The following is a 23,469-nucleotide window of genomic DNA, read 5'->3' as shown; positions in this document are numbered from 1 at the left end:
ACTGAAGTGTTGGTTAAATACAACTTAACTTATATAAACACCTGTGAAAAGTGGTGCAACCAATTTAAGGCTATTGTTTTGTAAACACAAAACTAGCCAACAAAAATACACTAACACATATAAAAGTAAGTCCTTTTACCTTCACACACTGGCAGTTGACTCCATTGCCCTGTTGCTAAGCAACTGATGACATCATCACCAACCATATTGTAACCACGGTCACAAGTTATTGTCAAACTATCTTCATATACAAAAGTCTCATCATTTGAATTACTTCTCCCATTAGCTACCTCTGGTGCATTGCATTCAACTCCTACAAGTAAAATATTGTCATACACCTCATGCTCACTGTCAAGTTATAACATGGGTGTCTTCCTATAAACCAGGCACACATGGTGTATTCATACACCTCATGCTCACTGTCAAGTTATAACATGGGTGTCTTCATATACACCAGACACACATTGTGTATTCATACACCTCAGGCTCACTGTCGAGTTATAACATGGGTGTCTTCTTATACAGCAGACACACATGGTGTATTCATACGCCTCATGCTCACTGTCGAGTTATAACATGGGTGTCTTCTTATACACCAAACACACATGGTGTATTCATACACCTCAGGCTCACCGTCAAGTTATAACATGGGTGTCTTCTTATACACCAGACACACATGGTGTATTCATACACCTCAGGCTCACCGTCAAGTTATAACATGGGTGTCTTCCTATACACCAGGCACACATGGTGTATTCATACATCATGCTCACTTTCAAGTTATAACATGGGTGTTTTCTTCTACACCAGACACACATAGTGTATTCAAACACGATACACCTCATGCTCAATGTCGAATTATAACATGGGTGTCTTCTTCTACACCAGACACACACGGTGTATTCGTGTATTTATACACCTCATGCTCACTGTCAAGTTATAACATGGGTGTCTTCTTATTCACCAGACACACATGGTGTATTCATACACCTCATGCTTACAAGTTATGGATATCATTCTCATTATTACAACTTACACAGCAAAACAACACACACACAACAACCTATTACAAAAAACATGCAACCTACTTGTACACTGGGGGGGTAAATGTGACCAGTGGCCATCAGGAAAACACTCTGATTCATTGTTGCCTTGTATGGCAAACCCTGGTGGGCACGAATAAGCTACAACCTCTCCAGATTGCCATTCATCCTTGTTACTGCTTTGAATTATATTGATGTCGCTTGTGTTTTGTGCAGGGCATGAAATACCTTGGTAATATAAGAGTTTTAAACCACTGGTTCTAAATCTTAAACAGAGGCCTACAGAGAGGTTTATTAATGGGGTGCCTTGAGTAACCTAACTTTTAAACAGGGGTGACATTATATAAAACACTAAGAGCGGGTTAAACCTGGGGATGGGCTGAGATTTAACTATTCGGATTCGGCGAATCGAATATCTACGGTCTAATATTCGATCGAATCCGAATATTCGATGACGTCATTTAACTTAGTTCAAACAAATGAATTTATTTAACCGCTGCATATCCATTTCGTTTCTATTGGTAACGTTCTATCATAACGTTATCTGCACCCGAGAAATCGAATTCGATTGAATACCTAAAAATGCGTCGAACAACGAACAACCGAATATTCGGATTCGGCCCATCCCTAAAACCAGAGATTCTTATTCCTTACCTAAATCTTTTCCATAAATCATAGAATTTCATTGAGAATTATATGAAACAATGAGTAATATATGTGATAGCACTGATTTAAACATTAGGGAGTGTAAACAAGGTACAGGAACAGCTTGGCATTCCTCAAACTAAGCAAATATTTACCAAATATTGCAAATCATTGAACGTTTAAAACATTAGGGAGTGTAAACAATGTTTCGGAACAGCTTGGCATTCCACAAACTTATTAAACATTTTACAACAAACTGCAAACCATGATTGGAACTCAAAATGTATAGAGAAACAATGATTTAAACATTAGGGAGTGTAACAGCGTACCGGAACAGCTTGGCAATTCATTTGACCACATTCCTTCTCTTGAACACAGTGAAGTATTTGGTCCATCTATTACAAAGCCTTCAGAGCATGAGTAGTTGGCTATGCTGCCGATAGGCCATATTGTTGTGTTAGGTGATACCACGCCATTTGGTAACTCACGATGGTCGCATCTTGATTCTGGAAATAAACCTCATGCTCATTGTCAGGTTTAATACACTTCATAAACCTCATGCTCACTGTCGAGTTAGGATACTTTCGTGTTTATCCTCGGGGTGGGAAACCAAAGGGGTTTAATCACAGGTGTTGCACACCATACATGGTGGCTTCATACACCTCATGCTCACTATCGAGTTAGGATACTTTCGTGTTTATCCTCGGGGTGGGAAACCAAAGGGGTTTAATACACAGGTGTTGCACATCATACATGGTGGCTTCATACACCTCATGCTCACTGCCAGGATTAATACACAAGGGTTGAACATGAATGTAAATTATCCTTACGGGCGCGAAAATCCCAGTCGTTATAACACAGTAGTTCTGTTTCACACGCCTCATGCTCACTGCTGTGTAGAAATCCCATAAGAGACCTCAGTTGTGTAAACAATCACCCACAAAGTTACATACGTGGTAACCCGTAAGCCAGCAAGAGTTGTATGAAACAGAACACCGGTGTTATACGGTAGTCAGATGACCGACCAAACATTGTTGCAATAATGACTGTAATTGCCCTGTTTGTGAGGATAAGTTATATTCATTCAAACACTTAAATAAGTTACATTTATTTATTCACTTACTTATACATACAGGTTTCGGCTTTGACCACTCAGTACTTGCAAGACAAATAGCTGACGGGTTCCCTATTATTTTATATCCATCATTGCAGATGAACATAACTGTGTCTCCAAAATACCATGTATCTTGTTCAAGGGCTGCTACTCCGTTGGCGACTACTCTTGCTTGACACTGAACAACTGTGTGGTAGATAATGTTACAACTTCTAATCAAGGAAAATATACATATACAACCCATAGGTGTTGTTTGTTTTAAAAATCTAGGTGACAGTGTTAAAATACACACTCAAATACAGGGGATACTAGAAGTCACATGGGGTTATTAGGGGTCATATGGAGTTACATGGGGTCACTAGGGGTGCAGTTACATAATTATATATAATATACAACAGTTTAAACAATGATCATATATACTAAACAGTTTCAATATAGACTTACTGTTACATTCAGGACGTGCAGTCCATGTACCATCAATTGAGCAATGTGATGCCTGAGGGCCCATTATGACATACCCGGCATGACATTGGTACATCACCACATCTCTATAATACCATGTCTGTTTTTCTGGTGAGGTTGTTGCATTACGGACAGCATGTGGGTGTGGGCATGTTATCCCTGGAGTAAATTGACAGATTTTAAAAATGAATAAATGTTACTTATTTTCCTCACATGGAGGGAAACACAGTCGTTATAACACGAATGTTCTGTTTCATACTCCTCGTGCTATAAGCACGGGTTAGTTTTTGTTCAATTGTTTGATTTGGAAGATACGATATTAACATCCGGCGCCGTGGCATAGTGGTTAGATTGCCTGCCTGTAACCAATAGGTAATGGGTTCAAGGCTTGACGCTGCTACCCCTATCATTGTGGGCAGATTTGTCCTTGGGCAAGACACTTAACGACAATTGCTCCAACCCAGTGGTCACTAATGGGTTGTCAAAATTATCAGCCATACATAAAAAAAAATCCCAAAAAAATAATCACTCACATAGTAACATAAATGGTAACTCGTAAGCTGGCACGAGGTGTTAAACCTGTGTTATAACGACTGTCGTTTTCCGGCAATGCGAGGTTAAAGTAAGTTACATCACATTCAACATGTTACCACATGTGTAAATTATTTGGTGATATTTTTTCTGTTCGGCTGACAATTCAGACAAGCCATTAGTGACCACTGGGTTGGAGCAATTACTGATAAATGGCCCAAGGATACAAATGTCAGTATTAAGCATTGGACCCCACGTACTTCAGTTACGATGCAACAACACTACTGTACAATGGTAGGGCAGAAGCATTGCTCTAGATAGATTCAATTTAAATAAGATACTGAAGATGCCATTTAGGTAAAATGATTCAATTTAAATAAGATACTGAAGATGCCATTTAGGTGAAATGATTCAATTTAAATAAGATACTGACGATGCCATTTAGGTGAAATGATTCAATTTAAATAAGATACTGAAGATGCCATTTAGGTGAAATGATTCAATTTAAATAAGATACTGACGATGCCATTTAGGTGAAATGCATCTTTTATTAACAATTGGTTGGACTTGATTCTTGTCTGTTATGTTTTCGTAGCACCAGATCCTTACTTTATGTAGAAGGACATTACTTACTTCTACATGTGGGCGGTGCAGAAGACCATCTATTGGTATCCACACATCTTAAGCTACGAGAATGGCTTATCCTATACCCATGGCTGCAAGTGAATGAAATAGAACTTCCATAGTTATATGTCTCTCTTCGTGGGGAAACTGTTCCATCAGCTATTACTAAGCTGTTGCACGTTTTTCCTGTGAAAAGTAGGTAAGTTTTTAAATACACAGTGTATGTTTAAGACCCCCATATATAACTGGACAGTGAACATGAGGTGTATGAATACACCATGTATGTGTGGTGTATAAAAAGATAACTATAAAACAAAAGGTACTCACTTATACAACTAGGTTGATTGCTTGACCATGTCCCCCTTACTTGATCATTTGATTGACAGGTAGACGTTGCCACCCCTACCATGCGATATCCTTCTCTACAAGCATAAGTTACAGATTCTCCATAATACCAAACATGTTTGTTGGGAGCTTTGGTTGCACTATCCACATTTCGGTTGGGACATCGGATTCCTGTACAATAATGAGTGTAAATATACAAACTGTTTGGTCATTTATATCCTCGTGGGTGGGAACTTGAGTGGCTTATCCATTGTTGCCACTCCCATGCCCACAGTCGAGCTGTTGAAGCTATTGCAGTGTGTGGATAAGCAAACATGACTTTTGGTTGGTTTGGTCATTTATATCCTTGTGGGTGGGAACTTGAGTGACTTATCCATGGTTGCCACTCTCATGCCCACAGTCGAGCTGTTGAAGCTATTGCAGTGTGTGGATAAGCAAACATGACTTTTAGTTGGATTGGTTCTTTTTAGTAAGTGACTTATCCATGGTTTAAGCAGACGAAATAAATAATAGTAATTGTCCTATTTATAGATGTATTTTATGAATAAATGTTGACATACTGGTACAAGATGGAGGATTGCTAGACCAAGTTCCAGAAGGATTAGTTGGGTGGTTGTTTGATTGACAGGTAGACCTTGCCCTTCCACCCATGCGATACCCTTCTCTACATGTATATGTCACAGTCTCTTGATAAACCCAATTGTTTTTGTTGGGGGCTTTGGATGCGTTACGAACATTTCGATTGGGGCAACGTTTTACTGCAAAACAATAATGATTATTACATACAGGGTCATGACAAAGGAGTTAGAGCACTTGCTTCAAAAGTTCTAACCCAGAGAGTACAGGTTCGAGGCTTGTCACTGCTACCATTATGGGTGACAAGGATAGTTACTTTAGACCAGTGGTCACTAATGGCTTGCTTAATATTATAAGTCTTACAGAAAAACAATCACCCTCAAAGCTGGCATGAGGTGTATGAAACAGAACACCTGTGTTATAACGACTATCGTTGCCCCGCCATGTGTGGACAAATAAGTTATACATGTTGTAACTTGCAAGCTGGCACGAGGTGTATGAAACAGAACAACCCTGTTATACAACTGTTGTTGCCTCGCTACGCAAGGATATATAAGAATCATAAACATGAACAATCACACTTACTGTTACAAAAAGGAACTGCATAATTCCATCTGTTATCCCCCAAGCATTGTGCCCGTGATTCTCCTCTCATATAATAACCCTGGTCACACTGGAACACCACGAATGCATCAAGCCTTACAGGGGTGGCGACTGACATGGTACCGTGCCTTGGTGCCACACGGGCTTGACACACAATTTCTATGAAAAATATTTGTTGTAAACATCTCGTAGCGACAATGCCTATTGCTCATTATATATATCATGATGATTTAGTTTCGAACGCATGCGAAACACAAAAAAACGGAAGAAGGCGAATGAAAAGGGACGTTCTGCACACGCAGTCATACATGAATGAGCGCTACAAACTTGTAGTAAATTTCCATTGATTTCACGAGACTGACATTTTGTCAACAGAACATTATTTGGTATAAGTCTAAAAGTTGATTAGAAGTTGTGAAAAGGCAAACATCGTCAGCCATTTTCTGAGACATTATCATGGTTTTCCTTTAATATTCATTAATGGCGTTAATATATATAAGTAATGGCCATTTACACTTAAATATCATTGAGACAGCAAAATATGAGAAATTTCTGAAACTAGAATTAAAGTATAATAACGACATCATAAACCAAATGACGACATCATAACCCAAAAGATGACATCATAAACCAAATGTGACATCATAAACTAAATGATGACATTATAATACTAATTGTAACATCACATACCTTCTGAACAGTTGTGTCTTCTAAACCCACGTTGGCAAAAACAGAAGTAACCGTTAATTCTATTGAAGCATGTACCTTCGTTTTGACAAGGTGTGTTGGCACATTCGTTTACTAAAGAATATAATTATATAGAAGTTGTATTTGACCGACACTTAAGTATTTTTGACAGCTAGTTTTACAAAGTGTCAACAAAACAATAACCTTGAATTGATTGCACCACTTTTCACAGGTGTTTATATAAGTTAAGCTGTATTTGACCGACACTTAAGTATTTTTGACAGCTAGTTTTACAAAGTGTTAACAAAACAATAACCTTGAATTGATTGCACCACTTTTCACAGGGGTTTATATAAGTTAAGTTGTATTTGGCCGACACTTTAGTATTTTTGACAGCTAGTTTTACAAAGTGGTAATAAAATGTAAGTTACATTTATTTATTCACTTTAAAGAATAAATGAATAAATTTATCCTTACTTTATCCTCGCGTTACCGGAAAACTAGTCGTTATAACACCGATGTTCTGTTTCATACACCTCGTGCAAGTATTACAATCTACATGTATGTTACTTAGTGGGTGATTAAAATAAACAAGTCTTTACAATCCCAACAATTACCTACCACAAGGGACATTAGATTCCACTGATATGTCATCTAAATCAACAGATACTGGTGCCCACGCAGATTGGGTAACTTTAAACTCAATCTGAGTTTGTCTATTGGAACGTGGGAACACTATATCGGTTGATAACCATTGATTCTTCTGGTCCAAAGTATGAGCAGTCCATAATGTGGTCCTTTGTAAAGGTTTTAATGAAGTATGGAATTTGTAAGGTAACAGGTTCAAATCCCAGCAGGGTAACTAGAGTACAGAGCAAGACATTTCACAGCAAATGCTCCAAACCAACGGGTTGTATAATATTCCAGTCATACAAAACAACAATTAGCCTTAAAGTTAGATACATGGTCAATCGTAAGCGGGCACGAGGTGTATGAAACAGAACACCCATGTTATAACGACTGTTGTTGCCCAGCCATGCGAGGATAAAATATTTACATACGTGGTAACTCCTAAGCCGAAACGAGGTGTATGAAACAGAACACCCTTGTTATAACTGAAGTAGCCCCGTCGTGCAAGGATAAATGGGTTAAAGACATTCAACATTTAACCTACCTTCTGCCTTCTGAGTCAACTTCCACAAGTATAAAGTTCAGATCTGACGGCATTTCTCTCACATAATAATAAAACTTTATACATTGGGGAGAATCGCGGGGTATCCTAGGTGACAATAACTGGGAACTACTTTGCTGTCGACCAGCACCAAATCCACTTCTTAAAATGAAGCCTGTTGAATAACACTCATGCTTACTGTTGAGTTATAACACGGGTGTCTTCTTATACACCAGACACACATGTTGTATTCATACACCTCATGCTCACTGTCGAGTTATAACATGGGTGTCTTCATATACACCAGACATACATGGTGTATTCATACACCTCATGTTCACTGTCGAGTTATAACATGGGTGTCTTCTTATACAGCAGACACACATGGTGTATTCATACACCTCATGTTCACTGTCGAGTTATAACATGGGTGTCTTCTTATACACCAGACACACATGGTGTATTCATACACCTCATGCTCACTGTCAAGTTATAACATGGGTGTCTTCTTATACAACAGACACACATGGTGTATTCATACACCTCATGCTCACTGTCAAGTTATAACATGGGTGTCTTCTTATACAACAGACACACATGGTGTATTCATATACCTCATGCTCACTGTCAAGTTATAACATGGGTGTCTTCGTATACACCAGACATACATGGTGTATTTAAAAACCTCATGCTCACTGCACATAAACATAAGCAGCAACTTACCTACAGATCCATTTGGTACTGAATGCGAGAGAATCCTGGTCCACGCCACGCCCAAGTTCTGATATCCACAAGTTGGCCTCACTGCCCCCTCGAACTTACAGTCCGTGTCAACTGTGTCCAATACATTGGTTCATTTTATAAATATAAACATGTATTCCTATTATGCAGAAATCATTTTATTCCCTTTATCCTCGCATGGCGGGCAAAGACAGTTGCTATAAAAAGCGTGTTCTGTTTCATACACCTCGTTATAACAAGGGTGTAAAATCATCTCCCTCGTTATAACACGGGTGTTCTGTTTCGTACACATCGTGCCCGCTTACGAGTTACCATGTATGTTACTTTGTGGGTGATTATTTTCTGTGTGACTGTAAATTAAGATAACCAATTAGTGACCACTGGGTTGGGAGAATTGCCGTTTTATCTTCTGTTTAAAATACATACACTCGTAATCAGTGGCACAGCAAGAAAAAAAGGGGGGTTTTAATCAAAAAATGTTCAAAATTTTTATTTTTTTTTGGGGAGGGGGTTTAAAAGGGGAGGGGTCGCGACACCCTAACCCCCCCTCATGGCTGCGCCACTGCTCGTAATAAATAATCCTTTAACAAAACCTTACTTTCACAGGTAGGTAGGTCACCCCAGGTTCCATTCTCATTACACACCCCAAATCGCGAACCCACAACTTTGTAACCTTGGTCACATGAGTATGGAACCCGTTGGTTGTACTGAAACCGAACCCCGGCTAAATTAATTGAACCATGGAGTGGGGCAACTGGTGGATTGCATCGTACAACTTGGGATAGAAATGTTTTTGGTTAAAAAGGTGTAAAGAGTATAGTGTAAGTAACTATGATGTTGTAATTAAAGCAAGAGTCAGTGTTACAAGTACCAAGCTGGTCTTTATATAACACTCACTCTTGTCTCATCTAACACTGAGGATGGCGCAGTTTCAGTTAATCAACTTTAACCATCCTCAGTGTTAGATGAGACAAGAGTGAGTGTTACAAGTACCAAGCTGGTCTTTATATAACACTCACTCTTGTCTCATCTAACACTGAGGATGGTGCAGTTTCAGTTAATCAACTTTAACCATCCTCAGTGTTAGATGAGACAAGAGTGAGTGTTGCAAGTACCAAGCTGGTCTTTATATAACACTCACTCTTGTCTCATCTAACACTGAGGATGGCGCAGTTTCAGTTAATCAACTTTAACCATCCTCAGTGTTAGATGAGACAAGAGTGAGTGTTACAAGTACCAAGCTGGTCTTTATATAACACTCACTCTTGTCTCATCTAACACTGAGGATGGTGCAGTTTCAGTTAATCAACTTTAACCATCCTCAGTGTTAGATGAGGCAAGAGTGAGCGTTATATAAAGTAATGGGTCAACTCTGGTCTAAATTCCAGGTCCCATGGCATGTCTTGCTGTAGGACCTCACCCATAAAGAATGAAATAAACAGAAGCACTTAACAAAAACATAAAAACAACTTACTATCACAAGTAGGCACGTTCCCAAACCACCTTTCATCCAAATCACAAACCAATGAGTCTCCTTCACCTCGAAGGATGTAACCTGTGTGTTATGTTTATTGGGTTTAACTTATTTATAAGAGTTACTATGTATGTAACATTGTGGGTGAATATGAGTTATTTGTCCATGCATAGTTCATACACCTCATCACTTACGAGTTACCAAGTACGTAACTTATTCATTACGCATTGCGGGGCAATAATAGTCGTTATACCACGGGTGTTCTGTTTCATACACCTCGTTCCAGCTTACAAGTTACCACGTATGCAAATTATTTATCCTCGCATGGCGGGCAACGACAGTCATCATAACATGGGTGTTCTGTTTCATGCGCCTTGTACCAGCTTACGAGTTACCACGTATATAATTTATTTATCCTCGCATTGTAGAGCAATGATGGTCCTTAGAACACAAATGTTCTGTTGTTTTAAACACCTCGTACTGTAGCAGCTATATCAAGTAAGAAATTCCCCACAAACAACAACTTACCTCTATTACAGAAGTATCTGATTCGCCTCCCATAAGTAAAATCATCTCCCTCGTAACCACCGTTTATCAGTCCAGGGGGTTCTCCACAAATTTTAATGGTACACTGAAACCTTATAGGAGACCATACACCACCAATACCACATCTTACACTGGCTCTGCCCGTCATTCTATGTCCTGTGATGGAATATAGAGGTGTTATATAATATATATGATATGTGATATACTGATATAATATAGAAAGGTAAAGATCTAGTGCCAAGAAAATGTAACAGACAAAAATCAAGTCCAACCAATTGTTGTATAAGAAATATAATTCGCCTAAATGGCAATGTCAGCCTCTTATTCAAACAGAATTTAGAAGTATTTCTTTACACAACAATTGCACAACTCTATGAGCCCCAGATCAGGGTCAGATTCATGGAATTTATTACAAGTTATGAAGGAGTTACTAGGTGTTATAATTGTATATCAGGCGTGCCCAACCCGTCGACCGCAGTCTACCGGTAGTCCGCGGACCTATCTCAGGTCGACCGCGACAGGTGTAATAAAAAAAAATCAAAAAATCTGCTGTGGCGTTATAATTGCCAAATGATTAATTTTATTAATACTTTGTACAAAAAATACGGACCGTGTTAAGAGGGCGTACCTGTACGGCCAAAGTAAATAGATATACAACAAGTAAGGACAGCCATTGTTTGAAAACAATGGTCAATGGACGCCATCTTGTTTCCCACATGAGACGTGAAATGCATGCATCAGCATTGGCGCCAGACGAATATTTTGCATATTTTAACTGCTTTTTAGACTTTTAATCATTTTTTGTTTCAATAGTTGTATTATAGGATACAGGAAACATTTATGATGCATCAAAATTGAAAATAATTGAATATTTTACAACTCAACCAAAACTCAAGCATTCGCATTTTAAACGAAAATACAGTATTTAAAACTTATGCAATGCCGGTGCCAAATACGTTAAATTTATATATATATAATTGTGTAACATAAATAACGCAAACATTGCTCAAAAATGAGCAAATATGTCGGTTTACGCTTGTGAAGTTCAACGATGTTTGTGCGGAAAACATGTGGGAAACAAGATGGCGGCCTTGTCCTTACTTGCTGATATCTATGTTCTTTGTGTACGGCAGCAGGCAAAAAAAGGATTTTCCTGCAAAAACACAACCTCACACGTCTAAAGATGACGTGTGAGGTGTGACGCAACAATTGTATGTGTGACGTTTTTCGTTTGTTACATTTCAGTTAGTTTTGGTAACGAAGTCATTGAAATTTGTGTAGTAATTAAAGTAGTTTTGTTGCTGATAAGTTAAAACCATGAGCATGGTTCATTGAACCGCTGCAGTTGCTTACACAGGGGATAAACGCATACAAGAGATATTTCGGCATACGTTGACGCTAGCTGGTAGACCGGGTGCAATTGGTTAGTTGAAAAGTAGATCTCGGGTCAAAAAAGGTTGGGCACGCCTGTTGTATATTATATAGAAGGTATTTGGTAACTGTCATAAATTCTTCAAATCTGACCCTGATCTGGTGGTTATAGAGTTGAACGATTCTTGCGTGAAGAAATACAGTAAGGGTCTGCTGCTACGAATACCTAACAGACACAAGTCCAGCCAATTGTATAAAATAAGAAATATATATATTTTGCTTTAATAGCATCGTCAATCTTTTATTCATAGAATATCTGTCACACAATTTTCTATTTAAATAAGAAACTGACGATGTTGTATACATCATACAACCCAAACAATTGGTATTATCATGATGTAAGAATTCCACATTAGTATTATTGTGATGTAAGAATTTCACATTAGTATTATTGTGATGTAAGAATTCCACATTAGTATTATTGTGATGTAAGAATTTCACGTTAGTATTATTGTGATGTAAGAATTTCACATTAGTATTATTGTGATGTAAGAATTTCACATTAGTATTATTGTGATGTAAGAATTTCACATTAGTATTATTGTGATGTAAGAATTCCACATTAGTATTATTGTGATGTAAGAATTCCACATTAGTATTATTGTGATGTAAGAATTTCACATTAGTATTATTGTGATGTAAGAATTCCACATTAGTATTATTGTGATGTAAGAATTCCACATTAGTATTATTGTGATGTAAGAATTCCACATTAGTATTATTGTGATGTAAGATTTTCACATTAGTATTATTGTGATGTAAGAATTCCACATTAGTATTATTGTGATGTAAGAATTCCACATTAGTATTATTGTGATGTAAGAATTTCACATTAGTATTATTGTGATGTAAGAATTCCACATTAGTATTATTGTGATGTAAGAATTCCACATTAGTATTATTGTGATGTAAGAATTCCACATTAGTATTATTGTGATGTAAGATTTTCACATTAGTATTATTGTGATGTAAGAATTCCACATTAGTATTATTGTGATGTAAGAATTCCACATTAGTATTATTGTGATGTAAGAATTCCACATTAGTATTATTGTGATGTAAGATTTTCACATTAGTATTATTGTGATGTAAGAATTCCACATTAGCATAATTATAACAAACCTATTCGGCATATATAATTGACTGCTTGATTGATATCATAAAAACCGTCGAACGAATCGGCAAAAGCTGTTTCAGTAGCGGGCGGGGTGATGCATCCAGCTGTTATTATGATGTCTATGTTTACTATGTTTACTATATGATGTCTATGTTAACTGTATAATGTTATAATACCATATAATGTTTAAATACATAGTGTACTAAATTCTAATATGTGCGGGTGAGGTCCTACAGTGAGACATGCCATTGGACCTGGGATTTAGACCAGAGTTGGCCTATTACCCTAACATTGTATATGTTCATTCTATTCTATATGGGTGAGGTCCTACAGTGAAGCATGCTAAGGAACCTGGGACCCCAACACAACGGTCTATGGGAGTCGTGAGAATACGGTTTTAAACAATTAACAACGGTCTATGGGAGTCGTGAGAATACGGCTTTGAAATTTTTTGAATGTATGACTCCCATTGACTGTTAGTAATTGTTTAAAACACGATCAGGATATTTGCTTATTATGTGCTAAAGGTGTTTCATCTTCCCTCCACCCTAGGGGATTTTGGCCAGAATTGCCCATTACCCAACATTTTTTGTACACATTCTATATGGGTGAGGTCTGACAGCGAGTTAATGTGATTTATCCTATTACCACACCAATGCCAATACTCACGGTCACATCTTGGTTGGACACCACTCCATTGTTTATTTGATTGACAGGTTCGTCGGCTATTAAACTTTAAGTTATAACCAACATTGCAAGTATATGTGATGGATTGTCCATAACCACGTTCAGGACTTATCTGTCCATTAGGAAAAGGTCCAGGATCATCGCATACAAGGTCTATAATAGAATAGAAACAATTTAACAAAAACATCTTTTAATTTATTTTTTTAATTCTTATTGAAACAACATGAAAAGGGATTTAGCAACAACAAAATACAATTAATGTCACATAGGTTTTTGAAACAACATAAATTAATCTGACTACCAATCTCTAACACTTCCTACCACCCGTAAAAGTAACGTATTGGAGGATTCTTCACTAGTGCCAAAAAAGGTAAAAACAACCAAACAAAAGCAGTCTTACTTGGATTGAAACAGGACATTCCACAAACATTGTCGCATTGACAAGTTTTTAATGCGCCTCTGCATTCCGCGTCGTGGGTACATTGTTTCTTACAGGCGCGTCCCGGGTTTGCAGATCTAGGCGGACATGCTTGCCCAGCAACGAGGTCTGAAATTAAGAAGTTTTTAGGCGGGAAAAGCACCTTTTTGGCGGGAAAAAGTACCCTATTTTGAGTTTAAACATAACGATAAGTTTGGGGAGTTAGAAAACAGAAAGCAAAAAGTGTTTTTTTTAATAAAAAGGCGTTTTATTAAACTGTTGTTAATGGGGAGTATAAAATTACTAAAATCTTATGCTTTTAGGTTCAATTTAGTACTAATTAAAAAAATTAATAACTACGACAAAAGTAGATCTCTAGCTCTACCTCGCGGCAATAAAAAAACATAGATTTTTAGTACAAGGTGGCAGTAAAGCTACAATAAGTTTCTTATGTATTTCACTACGTTTAACGTAAATAATTGCGTACTTTTGGAAAATTTAGTAGCTTGATTCGTAAAACTATATTTTAACATTTTTGTTAAGTTAGTTTATACACCTCATGCTCGCTGTCGCGTCATGAAACTTCTCTATTTAAGCGATTACACACAAATTACAGTTAATTTAAGCATATTGAGGTACAGTGTACGAACCTATGCTCACTGCAGCACCAATTAAGAATAGTAACAGCACCCTGAGCATGTTAACTACTGTTCCATGCACCAAAGATTAAACAAAATATCCACGAAATATCCTAACACTATATAATTTATAAATAAAGCAATTTACGTGTTAAATAAAACTAATAACTACTAAAAACAATCGCTCTAATAGAGTGTTTTTCATTATAATCCAATATATATGAGGTTTACGTAAAAACAAGTAAGTAACAAGTAGCAATATATACCAGGCAGTAACGTCTGACAATTTTACAAATAAATTAACTAAAAACAGTAGCAAATGTCACGTACGCTAGAAGTTTATGTCCAAACCGTAAATCTATGAAAAAAATAACTTAGAAATTATTGCAAAATACGATTTATGCGTTAGCATACACCGAGACCGAATAAACTGCAATTGCTATATACAGCAAGCAATACTGACTAAATACTGTCTGTTTAGCTCAATTCTGCGCTGTCTAGTTTAACCGGCTGAATCGATAAAAAAAAACTACGTAAAACCCCCCACGGCGTTTTTCTGTAGCTTTAGCTGGTGTCATTTAGGCTAATTTATAAAGTTTTCGGAAATAAATGCCTTCGGCTATTATTGCCTTGGTCGCGGATTGAATAACATCATGTATTACTGTAAGTCAGCTCATAATATTTCATATTTCCTGACCGTGTTTTTAACAATTAATAATAACAACACTGTTTTATGAGGATTAGTTACATAGCATATTTCGTTAAATATTATTCCGGTAAATACTACTTTATCTGATTTTAATTAATTTTTACTTGCTACATGACTGTAAACATTGGCGCTTAAAGCCACTGCAGTAAGCTACTGCGGTAAGCTACTGCGGTGTGCAGTTACCCGTAAAGTAATGATATCCAATAACACAAAGTTTACGGCTGAGCGAAACCGTTTTAGGAACTTTCGCAATTTTTTATGACGTACTTTGGTGTTTATGTGAAACATGAGTCAGTTACTTCCTAGAAATATTAATAACTGCAACAATACCGCTAATATCCAATATGAAAATCCGTCGGGGCATTTGGATATTATGTGTTAAAGATGTCCCATCTTCCCCACAGTGCTCTATATCTAATATAGAAGGTTGGGGGTAAGATAGGACAGCTTTAGCACACAGTATCCAATATCTTGACCAAGTTTTAAACAATTAACAACGGCCTATATGGGAGTCGTGAGAATACGGCTTTGAAATTTTTTGAATGTATGACTCCCATTGACTGTTAGTAATTGTTTAAAACGCGATCAGTGTATTTGGATATTATGTGCTAAAGGTGTTCCATCTTCCCCCACCCTACTATATAACATGCTACTTATACTGAACCCAATTGTAGCAGCACGTGGTGTATTCTGCACGAGAATAATATAAGTGCTAGGTCAGGACAAGATTTAGGGAACATATTATAGTTGTTTTTGAATATGTTCTGTAAATCTGCTCTAATATTCCAACCCCGTATTATTAAACCTCGTTGCATCATAACAAAATACACCAAGTGCTACTAAATACTAGCAACAAAATCGATATCAAATAATCATATTTCGACAATAACTACGCTTCATCAGTGTTTGAAGAAACGAATATAAACTAATGAAAACAAGCTGTATGGTCCTGTAAACTATATATACCCATGAACGTATAAAAGAACTGTATCGTCCGCAATACTCTTATAGTATTTGGCCATGGGCAATTTTAAAACGAGCTATTTCCGCATTGCGACTATCGAAACTGGAATGCGGCAATTTATTGCCACAAAAAGTAATCTCAGGAAATTTTGTCGCGGTTAAAATCGAAAATGCTCCCGGGCAACGTGCTCCAGGGGGGCGTTATATATCCTTGCATGGCAATGTCAATAACACGGGTGTTCTGTTTTATACATCTTGTGCCCGCTCAAAAGTTACCACGTATATAACTTTGTGGATGATTACCAATTACAGCGGTATCTATGTTATTCCAACACTCACACATAGACTTGCGCGCATGTGAACCTGCGCCCATATAGCACTGCGCAGGTTCCGGGTTAGGGTATTTTACCGTAACATCGCCGCCCTAAGTACGATATACTAACATAGCACTTCAAGTCTATAGCAATATCAAAACATTAATCGTACCTTAAATATAAATAGCAATACTTGCGCACTTTATGCTCAACTTTTTGCAATATATATATAACCTATAATCATGGCGCCCTTTATTTATTATAGCCTATAATGCATTAACACAATCCATGCTAAACTTAAATACACTGCAATATTACCAGCCTTCAGTTACAAAGAAATATCCTGACTAATGATTGTTCTCGAAACAACATCTACAAATAACCTGATTCTTGCCGTTTTTCTGCAAATTCACAAACACCTACAAGTGATGTAAGATTCTAAAATACCACTGTTGGCCACTAGGTTTCAGCAACTGTCATGGAGCACCTTGCCCAAATAGATACATGCCCACAATGGTTGCAGCATTGAGCCCTGAACCCATACCCTCTAGCTAATATATACGTCCTATTAACCCACCTTTGTGCTTAACAAAAGTTCTCTCCAAAGGCTTAAAAATACTTCTTTGAGATTTTAATGTACATAAACATGAATTACAATTTAGGCGAATGTGTTTTATATTGATAAAACAAAATACGAACAAACAGAATCTACCAGACTCCTGTTTTTACAGTTTAACTCAAATAAGTGTTCCTATAATTTAGAAAACTTTAAATCCAGACTGTAAATCAACTTATATTTCCAAAAACTCAGGTTTAGAATCCCAGAAAAGAAACAATTATAACTATTCACAATCTGTGTTGTCATAATTTGTTCGATATCGGAGCGATCTAAAACACAAACTATCTTGGCAAAATCTGTACCAAGTACTAAGTGTATCGGCCCCAAGTAATAAATGGAATATTATGTTATAACATGTTTCTGTTTTTATACTCCTGTTTCAACTGTAAGCGTCATATTTACAAACTGTAGAATTGCAAAGACAATCTTTACAGTTGAAATAAATACCGTCAGAGCCACGGCCCAAAAAGCCATGACGCTTGGCCCACAAAAGAAACTTAACAGGCAGTAATTGTTAAAACGGCCGGAACTTTCTGGCTTCTTTCATGGCCTGTATTCTCAACTTGTCTTCTTCAAACTTTTCACGAAGTTCCGCGATTTCTGAATGAATAGGAAAATGGTTGGTGCTGTTTTATTTGCAAAGGTGTAAAACTAAAATATAATCACCAACAAAGTTACATACTTGGCAGGCAAGAAGTGTTACAAACAGAACACCCGAGTTAAACGATTGTCATTACCAAACCATGCGAGGATAAATAAGTTACATTCATTCATGCAACTATGAAATACCAAGCTAGGGATATAACCATTTTTTTTATGATTCGTCCTATGATTAGAAAGCATCATCGAGCTTTGAACCCGGTATCCTCTTGCTATAAAACCACTTTACCAACACCAATGTAAACACTTATACCATGCAAAGCTTGTATAATTCAAAATCTTGCAAATGTAGGCGTATATACTTATTTATGCCGCCATGTGTATATACAACAATACAACACAACAATGTAAAAATACTTGCATATTACGGTTATAAAGTAACACCATTGTAAATAGTTATGCAAAGCTTGTATAATATAAACCAGTTTAATACAAATAAAACTCACTTTGTCTTTTTGATTCCCGGACCTGGTATTTATAAATACTAAACATTTCCTGGAACATAAACAACAAAATGAAATTAACCAAAACCAAGAATATATAATAGAAAATTCCTGATCGTGATTCAAACAATTAACAACGGTCTATGGGTATCGCAAAGATATAAATTTATAATTCTTTGAATGTTCTTTGTTTACTACAAAACGAGACAAGAAAATAGAACGAAAAGGTGTAATAAATAAAATAACTACACAGAATATAAAAGGGGACATAGCCAGCTGACTGGATATTATCACAGTGGGGTCTAGATGAAAGCACCCTGGGTGTTGTGGTAATGGACCTACATCCCAGATCTCAGGTGTGCCTCACTGAAGACCTCACCCTTATAGAATAGAATCTCTATTATTAGGTGTCTATGAACTGCCTCAGTGGGGTCTAGATGGTAGCACCCTGGGTGTTGTGGTAATAGACCTACATCCCAAGTCTCAGGTGTGTCTCACTGAAGACCTTACCCTTATAGAATAGAATCTCTATTATTGAGTGTCTATAAACTGCCTCAGTGGGGTCTAGATGGTATCACCCTGGGTGTTGGGGTAATAGACCTACATCCCAAGTCCCAGGTGTGTCTCACTGAAGATCTCACCCTTATAGAACAGAAGCTCTATTATTGAGTGTCTATATACTGCCTCAGTGGGGTCTAGATGGTAGCACCCTGGGTGTTGTGGTAATAGACCTACATCCCAAGTCTCAGGTGTGTCTCACTGAAGACCTTACCCTTATAGAATAGAATCTCTATTATTGAGTGTCTATAAACTGCCTCAGTGGGGTCTAGATGGTATCACCCTGGGTGTTGGGGTAATAGACCTACATCCCAGGTCTCAGGTGTACCTCACTGAAGACCTTACCCTTATAGAATAGAATCTCTATTATTGAGTGTCTATATACTGCCTCAGTGGGGTCTAGATGGTAGCACCCTGGGTGTTGTGGTAATAGACCTACATCCCAAGTCTCAGGTGTGTCTCACTGAAGACCTTACCCTTATAGAATAGAATCTCTATTATTAAGTGTCTATGAACTGCCTCAGTGAGGTATAGATGGTAGCACCCCGGGTGTTGGGGTAATAGATCTACATCCTAAGTCTCAGGTGTGTCTCACTGGAGATCCCACCCTTATAGAATAGAGAACAAAATCTCACGTTTTGTTTTCGCTTTTTCTTTTCTTTTCTCTTGGACTTTTTTTGATTCGTTTCCGTTCTACTCACTCCCGCATTTCGCCCTCTACTGGACACTTTAACCCAGCCTTCATCGTCCGGAATTCCATCGTTTTCAATTTCTTCCTCTTGCTCCTGTAATAACTCGACAGTGAGCATGAAGTGTATGAATACACCATGTGTGTTTGGTATATAAGAAGACACCCATGTTATACCTCGACAGTGAGCATGAGGTGTATGAATACACCATGTGTGTTTGGTGTATAAGAAGACACCCATGTTATAACTCGACAGTGAGCATGAGGTGTATGAATACACCATGTGTGTTTGGTATATAAGAAGACACCCATGTTATAACTTGACAGTGAGCATGAGATTTATGAATACACCATGTGTGTCAGGTGTATAAGAAGACATCCATGTTATAACTCGACAGTGAGCATGAGGTGTATGAATACACCATGTGTGTTTGGTATATAAGAAGACACCCATGTTATAACTTGACAGTGAGCATGAGATTTATGAATACACCATGTGTGTCCGGTGTAAAAGAAGACACCCATGTTATAACTTGACAGTGAGCATAAGGTGTATGAATACACCATGTGTGTCTGGTGTATAAGAAGACACCCATGTTATAACTCGACAGTGAGCATGAGATGTATGAATACACCATGTGTGTCTGGTGTAAAAGAAGACACCCATGTTATAACTTGACAGTGAGCATGAGGTATACCTGTTTAACTTTGGCATCATACTTGGTCATATATTCATCCACTTCTAGTTTAAGTTTCTTAGGATCTGGTTGTTCATGAATGTAATCCAAACACCATTCTGTGATAAGAATGTGAAGGTTGATAAGAATACGAAGGTTGATAAGAATACAAGTACCAAGCTGGTCTTTATATAACGCTCACTCTTGTCTCATCTAACACTGAGGATGGCGCAGTTTCCGTTGATCAACTTTAACCATCCTCAGTGTTAGATGAGACAAGAGTGAGTGTTGCAAGTACCAAGCTGGTCTTTATATAACACTCACTCTTGTCTCATCTAACACTGAGGATGGTGCAGTTTCCGTTGATCAACTTTAACCATCCTCAGTGTTAGATGAGACAAGAGTGAGTGTTGCAAGTACCAAGCTGGTTGATTAACTGAAACTGCGCCATCCTCAGTGTTAGATGAGACAATAGTAAATGTTATATAAAGACCAGCTTGGTACTTGTAACACTCACTCTTGTCTCATCTAACACTGAGGATGGTTAAAGTTGATTAACTGAAACTGCGCCATCCTCAGTGTTAGATGAGACAAGAGTGAATGTTATATAAAGACCAGCTTGGTACTTGTAACATTCACTCTTGCCTCATCTAACACTGAGGATGGTTAAAGTTGATTAACTGAAACTGCACCTGCAATGGTGAACGCTATATAAAAACGACAACAATTTCATCACATACATATTGGCTCTTGAATGCTACGTTTTTATTATTACGAATACAAAACTAGCACGTTATATTAGTTCTACTTTTACCTGGTCTTTACATTACATTCCAATCTGTTAAGATTTGGGTAAAATGTAGAAAGTATAAGACCTTAACCTTATAATGGTGTAAGACAAAAATAAAAGTAATCTTACTTTTTAATCCAGTTATAAGTTTGGTCGATTCATTTGAAATCAACCAAGGTTCTGTTGATTTTGTTTTCTTTATGAATTCATTGATTCCCTTGTTCGACTGAAAGGTTATGAAAGCTACTTTAAACCCCAGTATTTGTGGTGGAGGGAAGTTGTCAGTCGTTTGATCATCGTTTATTGGTTTGTTTGCGTGTTTTTGAAGTCGAACTTCAAGAATTTTGCCGCATTTTCCGAACAAGCGATGTAACGTGTGCTGGGGAAGTAGTTGAATGTGGTAAGTATGAGTGTCTTTTAACGGGGAGGTCCCTGGTTCAAGGCTCACTGTGGTAACCTAAATGTTAATAACACGTGTGTTCTGTTTCATACACCTCGTGCCCGCTTACAAGTTACCACCTATGTAACTTATTTATCCTCGCATGGCGGGGCAACTACAGTCGTTATAACACGGGTGTTCTGTTTCATACATCTCGTGCCCGCTGACGATTTACCACGTATGTAACTTTATGGGTTATGCATTTGAGGAGATTTTTAACTATTGGATTGAAGCATAAGGGTTCTTGCCTAAGGACACACAATGTAACCCGTAGATCTCTGGTTCAAGGCTCACTGCAGTTACCAGTAACTAATATTTTACCTGGTTACAATATGGGGGAATGCTGGACACAAGTAAAACGTGTACGTTCAGCTTTGATTTGTTAGTAATGAACAACGTGTGACAACTTGAACATGAGGCTTGGGCTTTTATCTTTATCTCTGGAAACAGAAGAAGATTTTTGAAATAGGTATTGGTGTGGTATATGATAAAGACTTTAATTTAGAGGTTATTATATTATATGGTATTGGTATTAGTCTATGGACTTAGGCCTTGTATGTTAAATTTAACATTTAGTAGAACATCTTGTTTACTTAATATGTGGTGCTAATAAAGAATCCTCCCCCACCTTATTTGCTAACCCCTAACCACTAATCCCTACAACAACTAACTACTAACCCCTATAAACCCCTAACCATCAACTGCTAACACTTTCCACCAGCCTATTCTGCTATGTACGGGAAGATTCTTCACTTGTGCCAAATATGTTTATGATAAAGACTTTAACTTATAGGTGATTGCCTATCTTGCACACATAGGGACTTATAAATTTAAGTTAATGTTGAAAATACACTGCTCTGCATACAAGGATACAAACAGTACAGTTTAGTACCATTTCCATGGATTAATATGTTTTAATAGAATTTGGTACATAGCAGAATAGGCTGGTGGAAAGTGTTAGTGGTTGGTGGTTAGTGGGTTAGGTGTTGATGGTTATGGGGTTAGTGGCTATTCACTAGCACCAGAAAATACACGATTTACAGAACAGATTTATTTAACGTATCTTACAATTTGCCACAAAATGTTTGAAACGTTAACATGTTAAACATGACGATAAATCGGTACTAACTTACATGAATTACTTCAATATCTTATTAACTGAATAAATAACATCAAAACACATTCTATTTCATAAATTTATACCAAGTTTATTAATTAAAAACGTTAAAAAACTTACGGTAAACTTTATTGTTTTGATTTTCCATTTTTGTTGAATTCTGTCAAAACCCCATGTGTGCTACAACAAGGGTTGTCGCTTTTAATTGGCACCTACTAAAACTTAAGTCCAAAATGTCACGCACTCCCCAAAATATTATTTATTACGTAAAACACCTAATTTAAACCTAAACAATGTATTTTAAACTGAAAACTACTTATAATAAAAAAAGTGGGTACGATTTAATGTTAAATAGCCTAATAGTCCGAAAATATTTATATACTTCTAGACAGCAGTGTTAGTATCGTCAGAGTCCGAAAATAGGTTGCAGTTGACTTTTGTGCTTGCGGGTGGTTATTTGACTTTTTCGTCATGAATAATACAATCCCTACAAAGTTACAAAGGTGGTAACTCGTAAGCGGGCCTGAAATTGGGAAACAATCGGGAAAAGTAGAGAAGTCATTACTTTTTAATTATACGTATTTTTAACAAAACTTATTCTCACGATTCCCATAGACCGTTGTTAAATGTTTAAAACAC

At 37.2% G+C, this 23,469-nt stretch overlaps 2 protein-coding genes across 2 annotated transcripts in view; both read right to left on the bottom strand.

The window, feature by feature from the left end:
• LOC149725875 (sushi, von Willebrand factor type A, EGF and pentraxin domain-containing protein 1-like) overlaps window positions 1–15,020 on the bottom strand; it is a 30,292-nt gene extending 15,272 nt beyond the window's left edge. Inside the window, exons 1-20 of the mRNA XM_089891101.1 lie at window positions 14,866–15,020; window positions 14,198–14,344; window positions 13,780–13,950; window positions 13,116–13,214; window positions 10,545–10,718; window positions 10,017–10,097; window positions 9,141–9,317; window positions 8,525–8,635; window positions 7,805–7,976; window positions 7,252–7,427; window positions 6,634–6,744; window positions 5,926–6,102; window positions 5,325–5,522; window positions 4,747–4,935; window positions 4,429–4,605; window positions 3,247–3,423; window positions 2,812–2,988; window positions 2,018–2,194; window positions 1,089–1,271; window positions 140–313 (exon numbers count right to left, since the gene is read on the bottom strand). Of these exons, the coding sequence (XP_089747227.1) occupies window positions 140–313; window positions 1,089–1,271; window positions 2,018–2,194; window positions 2,812–2,988; window positions 3,247–3,423; window positions 4,429–4,605; window positions 4,747–4,935; window positions 5,325–5,522; window positions 5,926–6,102; window positions 6,634–6,744; window positions 7,252–7,427; window positions 7,805–7,976; window positions 8,525–8,635; window positions 9,141–9,317; window positions 10,017–10,097; window positions 10,545–10,718; window positions 13,116–13,214; window positions 13,780–13,950; window positions 14,198–14,344; window positions 14,866–14,914 (3,097 nt within the window). The 5' untranslated portion in view covers window positions 14,915–15,020. The remainder of the gene's footprint in view (window positions 1–139; window positions 314–1,088; window positions 1,272–2,017; window positions 2,195–2,811; window positions 2,989–3,246; window positions 3,424–4,428; window positions 4,606–4,746; window positions 4,936–5,324; window positions 5,523–5,925; window positions 6,103–6,633; window positions 6,745–7,251; window positions 7,428–7,804; window positions 7,977–8,524; window positions 8,636–9,140; window positions 9,318–10,016; window positions 10,098–10,544; window positions 10,719–13,115; window positions 13,215–13,779; window positions 13,951–14,197; window positions 14,345–14,865) is intronic.
• A 2,435-nt stretch (window positions 15,021–17,455) lies between these two features.
• LOC149725874 (ribosomal RNA-processing protein 7 homolog A-like) lies at window positions 17,456–23,112 on the bottom strand. The gene is made up of 7 exons (XM_089891133.1): window positions 22,951–23,112; window positions 22,035–22,153; window positions 21,404–21,653; window positions 20,506–20,603; window positions 19,755–19,904; window positions 18,565–18,613; window positions 17,456–18,058 (listed from the first exon to the last, which is right to left on the bottom strand). Exons 1-7 carry the CDS (start codon window positions 22,976–22,978, stop codon window positions 17,973–17,975), a joined length of 780 nt encoding a protein of 259 aa, XP_089747259.1. The 5' UTR covers window positions 22,979–23,112; the 3' UTR covers window positions 17,456–17,972.
• Window positions 23,113–23,469: the final 357 nt, after the last annotated feature.

Source organism: Ciona robusta, chromosome 13 (genome assembly GCF_009617815.1).
Source record: "Ciona robusta chromosome 13, ASM961781v2".
NCBI classification, from domain to species: Eukaryota; Metazoa; Chordata; class Ascidiacea; order Phlebobranchia; family Cionidae; genus Ciona; species Ciona robusta.
The sequence above is the reverse complement of the archived record's forward strand: the minus strand, read 5'-3'. Positions and strand labels throughout refer to the sequence as shown.

Coding starts and splice junctions, on each gene's coding strand:
- LOC149725874 (XM_089891133.1), bottom strand. CDS start 22,978: ATGGAAAATCAAAACAATAAAGTTTACC. Junction 18,614..19,754: donor AGAAAAAGCGAAAACAAAAC/GTGAGATTTTGT, acceptor TTTATGTTCCAG/GAAATGTTTAGTATTTATAA. Junction 18,059..18,564: donor CCGGGAATCAAAAAGACAAA/GTGAGTTTTATT, acceptor CTATTCATTCAG/AAATCGCGGAACTTCGTGAA.